The sequence below is a fragment of the Triticum aestivum genome, chromosome 1D, assembly GCF_018294505.1.
Source record: "Triticum aestivum cultivar Chinese Spring chromosome 1D, IWGSC CS RefSeq v2.1, whole genome shotgun sequence".
NCBI lineage: Eukaryota > Viridiplantae > Streptophyta > Magnoliopsida > Poales > Poaceae > Triticum > Triticum aestivum.
In genome coordinates, this window is record NC_057796.1 from 11,134,849 (window position 1) to 11,141,784 (window position 6,936).

At 43.2% G+C, this 6,936-nt stretch overlaps 1 protein-coding gene across 2 annotated transcripts; it reads left to right on the plus strand.

The window, feature by feature from the left end:
* The first annotated feature begins 277 nt into the window (after positions 1-277).
* LOC123179904 (probable serine/threonine-protein kinase WNK2) lies at positions 278-6,364 on the plus strand. Of its 2 annotated transcripts, none has more exons than XM_044591812.1 (9): positions 278-567; positions 697-734; positions 2,632-2,859; positions 3,168-3,403; positions 3,477-3,634; positions 4,601-4,781; positions 4,877-4,948; positions 5,028-5,168; positions 5,256-6,364. In XM_044591812.1, the coding sequence occupies exons 1-9, from the start codon at positions 490-492 to the stop codon at positions 5,969-5,971; spliced, it is 1,848 nt and encodes a 615-aa protein (XP_044447747.1). In that variant the 5' UTR covers positions 278-489; the 3' UTR covers positions 5,972-6,364. The 2 variants fall into 2 exon arrangements, with proteins under 2 accessions (XP_044447747.1, XP_044447748.1); XM_044591813.1 differs by having other exon boundaries at positions 279-567; positions 3,168-3,391.
* Positions 6,365-6,936: the final 572 nt, after the last annotated feature.

A 6,936-nucleotide genomic window follows, 5' to 3' on the forward strand; every position in this document is an offset into this window, starting at 1 on the left:
CAAATACGGGCGCCGATATGTGGGCTGTCTCGCCAGGACTCAAAATGAATAGAAACAACATTTACATCAAATGGAGTAAAAAAAAAAATCCTCTTGTATAAAGTAGATCCGGTCAGAAACGTGTGTAACTCCAAGGATAAAACTTGTTTTAAGGGCAGAGAAAATGGCTTTGTCGGTCTTGGACACGTCCTGGCCCATGTAGGTAATTGGGCTAAAAGCGAGCAGGCTTTTCAGCCAGCCTCGGACAAACAAAACAAATCTCCACTTCCGGCCTCGCCCACGCCCAGAGTTCCCCATCACTCCGACCACCACCATTTTCCTGTCAGCTCTCTCTCTTCTCTCCCCCACGGCCATTCAGATCGCCGTGACTCAGCCGCCATGGGCGCCACAAAGCCTGCTCCCGCCGCGAGACTCCTGTGATCCCAATTAACCCCCACGCCGCCCCGCCCCGCCCCAACCGCCAGCCCCCACCCGCGGACCGACGGGGACATGCCTCCCACGCCGCCGCCGGAGACGGACGCCGAGCCGGAGTTCGCCGAGATCGACCCCACCGGCCGCTACGGACGGGTAACGATCCGACCGCCGCCATTCACCCTGTTCATCCCTCTCCCCCTCCTCCTCCCTCTGCCCGTGCTCGTCTCAACATCTGCTGATTCGGCGGCCGGCGGCGTCCCCTGTTTGTTTTCTTTGATGCAGTACACGGAGGTTCTTGGCAAGGGCGCGTTCAAGACGGTGTATCCTTTCGCCGGCGGGGTTCCTCCGGCCATTGACGCGCCGGTTCCCGTTCGATTCGTTTCCGGGGTCGTTTGACTCCTCCCGATTGGCTAAGATTCGATTTTTACCCGATCCACGGAGCCTTTCGCTGTTTGAAACGACCCCGTATGCCCGCCATGCGTTGTTTTCTGCTTAACTTCTGTTATTTATGCCTAGTATATCCCAGGGTTTGAATGATACTAGTATCTGTCTCCTATGTGGAAAACCCCGTTATTTCTTCTTCAGTTAAATGGGAGTTTAGCTGTCATTGACCTGCTGTGGTTGCTGGATTTTTTTTTATAAAATTGAAGAATAATCGCCCGACCTCTGCAGTGCGCACGACCCAGCTGTGGTTCCTGGATGCATTTTTCATCTGAAAGTTTCCATTTCCTGCTGTGCATTGGTTGGCATACACTTGCTGCCGTCCCTGTATGAACCATATGGCAATCATACATGTCAAATTTTGACTGGATTCAACGAGCGATCGGGGAGATACGGAACTGTTTTTATTACTTTGCTGTGGTGTCACTTGTGGGGGTGGTCTGCTGACTTTATGAGAAATCGAGATGCTCGAAAGTGAATCGTGCCGTTTTAGTGAACGTTTTTAGTTATACTTGAATCCTGGATCCGATGCTAACTGTCAAGACATACCTTGTATAACCACATTTCATCATTGCCTATTTCTACAGTTGTCAAGGTTATGTAGTTTTCAAGTTTCATGTTAGCGGTTCAACTGTTAATTTTGACTTGTGTGTCGTGTCCAGAGCATAGTAACCATGTTAAAATGTTCTATCCTAATCGTCTACGCCATTATGATTTGATATTTAATCAGTCCACGCAGGCTTTCACAATTTGAAACGGTACCATATGCCTTGTGATGCCTTGAATTCTGCTATCTGTCTCCTCTGTGGAAACCTGTCCTTTCTTCTTCTTCTTTGTGTGAGTTTAGCTGGCATTAACCTGCTGTGATTATTCGCCTTTTTGTCATATTTCCGATTTGGTTGTGTCTAGGGTCGTTTGACTTGTCCTCGTTGGTTAAGATTCGATTTTTACACAGTCCACACAGCCTTTTGCAATCTGCAACGGTCTCATATGCCTAGTGATGCATTGATTTCTGCTGTAGTTTTGGTATTTATTCCTGCTATCTCGGTGGTGCTATTCCTCTGTGGAGAACCTGTCCTTTCTTTTTCATTTGAATGAGATTTTAGCTGCCATTCACCTGCTGTGATTCCCTTTTTTGGTAAGGAAGAATAATGTCCCAGCCTCTGCGCCCTACAGTCTGCACACGACCCAGCTGCAATTTTTGGATGCATTTGTCATTTCAAAGTTTTCCGTTTCCTGCTGCGCATTGGTTGGCATACACTTGCTGCCTGTCCTTCAGGAATGATATGTCAATTATATATGCCTAATTTTGGCTGAATTCGAGCTTTCATTACTTGGCTGCGTTGTTGCTTGTGTGGAAGGTTTATGAGTGTATATGCGTAGCTGTTGCCACTCTTTGAGAAATTGGGATGCTCAAAAGTAAATAATGCCATTTTAGTGCAAGTTTTCAGCTATACCTCAATCCTGTTTCTAATGGTAACTGTCGACATACTTGTATAACCAGATTATTTTTTCACTGCATATTTCTGTTGTTGTTGTCAAGGTTAAGTAGTTTTCATGTGAGCAGTTCATTTGGTTTCGCACCGTGCATTCCTCATGCAAAAGCAAGACAAGTATTTTAGATGTTTCAACTTGCACGCTATTTTCAGAACCAGAACATACTAGCCCCATTAAAATGTTCTATCTTAATCATGTACCTTTGGCAACTTCTACTTCCTAATTTTATTACAGATCTTTCTATGGATTTGGAATCCTTAATTCAGATTCTGTCGATAGCTACAAGGCTTTTGATCAACTGGAAGGGCTAGAAGTTGCCTGGAACCAAATCAAAGTGGGTGATATATTACGGAACAATGATGATTTGGAGAGGCTGAGATCAGAAGTGCGGTTGCTTAAGACGCTCAAGCACAAGAACATAATCAAGTTCTACAATTCATGGCTCGACAAGAAAAACAACAACATAAACTTCATCACAGAAGTCTTCACATCAGGAACATTGCGCCAGTCCGTGCTCTCATGCTCCCTCTTGGCTGCAGCTTTTTAATAAAGTTGAACACGTGTAATTAGTTGCTGATGCCACCTTCTTTAACACTACTGTCATCATCTAGATATATATGTCATTCTTAGGACATAAATTAAAAATTAGTTTGTTGCGTGTTCTCAAACACATATTTGATTCTAGCATGGTCGCGCCAATAAGGAAGCAGTATTCGCAGAAACTAAATCAATATGCCGGATATATCATATACCTTACGTCTTTCCATATGCCTAAGCTGTCACTGAATATTTTTCACACCGCCTTATCTTTTTAGGTACCGTATTAAGCACAAGAAGGTAGACATTAGAGCTTTGAAGAAATGGTCAAGGCAAATCTTGAGTGGTCTAGTGTACCTCCACGGCCATGATCCACCAATAATCCATAGAGATTTGAAATGTGATAACATATTTGTGAATGGAAACCAGGGTGAAGTAAAGATTGGAGACCTGGGATTAGCAACCATCCTAGACAATGCACGCTCAGCTCATAGCATCATTGGTAACCGATTCAGTTGCGTATATCTATGTTTGTTCTTCTGAATTTGTAGTTGGGCCTTTCTAATGTTGTCTCTGTCTTTTCATAGGCACACCGGAATTCATGGCGCCAGAACTCTATGATGAAGAATACAATGAGCTTGTAGACATTTATGCATTTGGGATGTGTTTACTGGAGCTTGTTACATTTGAGTACCCATATTGTGAATGCTCCAATGCAGCACAGATATACAAGAAAGTTTCTGATGTTAGTCTGCTTATGCTTTGTGTTATATTTCATTTTTCTTTTCTGATAATTTTAGTCAATAAAGTGACATAAAAAGTACTGTTGCTGCATGATTATTGCTGCTCTCACTGACCCATTTATCTTGATAGTTACAAATTCATCATCTGGACAGTGCTAACATTCTTTCTACTCCCTCCGTCCCATAATATAAGAGCGTTTTTGGCACTAGTGTAGTGCTCCTCCGTCCCATAATATAAGAGCGTTTTTAGCACTAGTGCTAAAAACGCTCTTATATTATGGGACGGAGGGAATATTTCAGTATAATACCATCAAATGGCATAACAATCATAATATCCTAAGTGTTACAGTTATGTTTTGCTCTTATATTTTTCAGGTTGATTTTTTTTTTCAGAAGCATAAAATTAAAATGTTTTTAGGGTTGACAGCGTCTTAAAATATTACGTTGGCAGGCTATCATTTGTCTTCCAGATTATTGGCATAGTCGCAAGAATTGTCTTGCATAATATAAAAAGGGTAGAAACTCTTAAGAACAAGTATCATTTAATCTGTGACGTGTGGTTCTTTAGCTGTGAAGTATTTGGCAGTAAACGTGTTTGCAAGCGTAGGCCTATGATCTGTTTTTCCATTCATCGCTTTTTGCATAGGATTGTAATCTATACAGTTAAGCTTTTATACAATCTGTCAGATTAGATCTGACAAATGTTAGTACTAAAAATATCCAACTTCTAAGAGTAAGAGTACATAATAATTTGTGTTAAAGCATGCTGGTCAGATGTAGATGCAGGAGTTTTGGAATGATAATTTCTCTTCTCTACCATAACTTATAAGTGTCTGTTTCATTATTTATGGTACGCACATATATCATAGGCTACTTACTAGGCACTTTCTGGCTGTTTGTTACTGTGGAATATCTTATCAAATACGCTAGAGTCTAACTGCCTTAATCTCTTGATTCTTATATTACAGGGTGAAAGGCCCGGTTCACTGGCTAAGATTGAGGATCCTGAAGTTAAATTCTTTATAGAGAAATGCATAGCCCAAGCTTCCCAAAGGCTCTCAGCAGAAGAACTGTTAGTGGATCCTTTTCTCCTAGATGTTGATGATGAAAGAATCTTCTATCCAGTACAGTCAAATACGAATGCATCAGGTAAATGACTGAACTGGAGACATATCTCAAACTACTGATGCATGATTTAGTAAAGTTGTTATCTTCCCCATCTAACCTTACAATAAACATACCAGATGCTGGTGGCAGTTCGAACCCAAGTGCGAATTACAGAACAGCATCATCTGTTGGCTCCCGGGGACGAACGGGTAGAAACTCAATGACCTCACAGTAGTGCAAACATAAGCAGGTTTCCTCCTCACATTTCAGTTTTATGGTGGGATGCAGGTAGCACGGGGGGATCACATCCAAGTGATATGCACAGCAATAGGGATCGACATGCTGGGACTAGTCGAATGATCACCGTTGAGAGTCAGCGGAAGGACCTAAATACAATATTTTTGAAACTGCGGATTGCCGATTCAACAGGTATTTATGGTGGGACCGATTATAATTATCGTTATATAGCTAGTCTGGTGCTTGCACTTTATACATATTTTCAATTGCAATGTGCAGGTCATGCCCAAAACATCCATTTTCCATTTGATATTGAAGCTGACACTTCAATTAGTGTTGCTACGGAGATGGTTGTACAGCTGGATCTCACGGACCAAGATGTTACTGCGATTGCAGAAATGATAGATTCTGAAATACAGGCACATATTCCTGAATGGGCGTTTGATGAATCAGTTGACAACCAAGGGGATGAAGGAGCTCATTCTGAGACTGATAATTCAGAATCCGATAACGGTGAGACTTCTGAGCTTCGTAACGAGGTTGATGCAACAAACAATGGTTTTACACAAGAGCAGCTTCCTTCTGGCCGGAAATACTGGTCAGACTCACCCAGAAGAGATATTGAAATCTCTCACTCGGTGGAGGACCAACAGACTGATGATAATATGCCAAATGGGATATTGAAAAACAATAATGTAGACGGTATGTGTGAGCGAATGTCATCATCAGTGCACTTGTCGAACCCGGATGTGGTCAACAGGAACTCGGGAGGAGCTTCTGCTGGCACTAGCTCTCGTCTTTCAGATGGCGGTTATCTCACAGCAGATCTTAATGAAAAGTTGGCAGATTTGTTAGCCAATCAGAAAGAGGAGCTCAGTGCGCTGCGAAGAAAACACAAGGCTGACATAGAGGTGGTCTTAAATGGGGTGCCTGCACAACATCGCGAGGAGACCTTAACCAGGTGCCGCTTGAAGGCAGATCAGAAAAAGTTATGACTCCTTTATGTACATCTTCGTTGCGTCTTGTTTTAGGTACCGGCAGCAGGGAGTTTCTTAGAATCGATGTTGTGCAAAATTGGCCTCGCCGTTTCCTCTTCTTTTTTCAATGGAGAAGCTGCTGCAGGTGCTTGTGGATTACATATGATACTCCCACCAGTGCAAGTTGTCTGGAGGTTTTTGAAGTCAACAACGGAAGGTTTCTGCGCTCAGCAAAGTCAAATCCCCAGATACCATCATGCCAAAGAAATTGTTCATAAGAAGTGCATATTTTCTTTCTATTTCTCCCCTTTTTTGTATTGTCAACTTTCTTAGCTACTACATGACGGTGTTTGAGCTGTTGCTCACCTGCATTCATCACAAACCGTAATGTTCAATTATTCCTCCCCATCATGCTTGGCTCACATGCTCTTCCAGAGCCTTAGAGCTGTACAATGTGTGTACATTTCATGTCACTCATCTCCATGACCATGAGCATGCACACACACACACACACTGATACACATTTATCCATTTGTTAAGTGCAAGTGTGGCAAGGAGCATGGAACTCTCCACTGGCCCACTCAGTCCCATCAGCAGATCTGGAGTGCCCAATGATGATTGATGAGCAGTATCTCTATGTGCAGCAGCAGCAACACATGCTTCCAGTAGCTTCCATCACATGCCCCAGATCTCTGTGTCCCCTTCCTGCTCCTCTTTTCCCTTTCCCAAATTCCTCTCCTGCATCTGAATCTGTGTACTGGTGCTGGAAACCTGAGGGCTCTCCAACCCAGCCGGTTGATTAGTCAGTCAGTCAGCTGCACCCAGAATTCGGATCTGTGTTACAGTGGGCAGTGACACTGTCCACCCTCCAATGTCACCCTGTCACCATGTTCAGGGGATGCATCCATGCAGCCATCATCACCAACACCAGCAGGATGATATTTTTGCTGGTCACTCTCAGAGGCAAATGTTGGTCACTTTCA

Excerpts from the sequence above, each read along its gene's own strand:
- LOC123179904 (XM_044591812.1), top strand. The coding sequence starts at position 490 with ATGCCTCCCACGCCGCCGCCGGAGACGGACGCCGAGCCGGAGTTCGCC. Across the intron at positions 2,860-3,167 it reads ACATCAGGAACATTGCGCCA|GTACCGTATTAAGCACAAGA; the intron begins GTCCGTGCTCTC and ends TTATCTTTTTAG. Across the intron at positions 5,169-5,255 it reads GCGGATTGCCGATTCAACAG|GTCATGCCCAAAACATCCAT; the intron begins GTATTTATGGTG and ends TGCAATGTGCAG.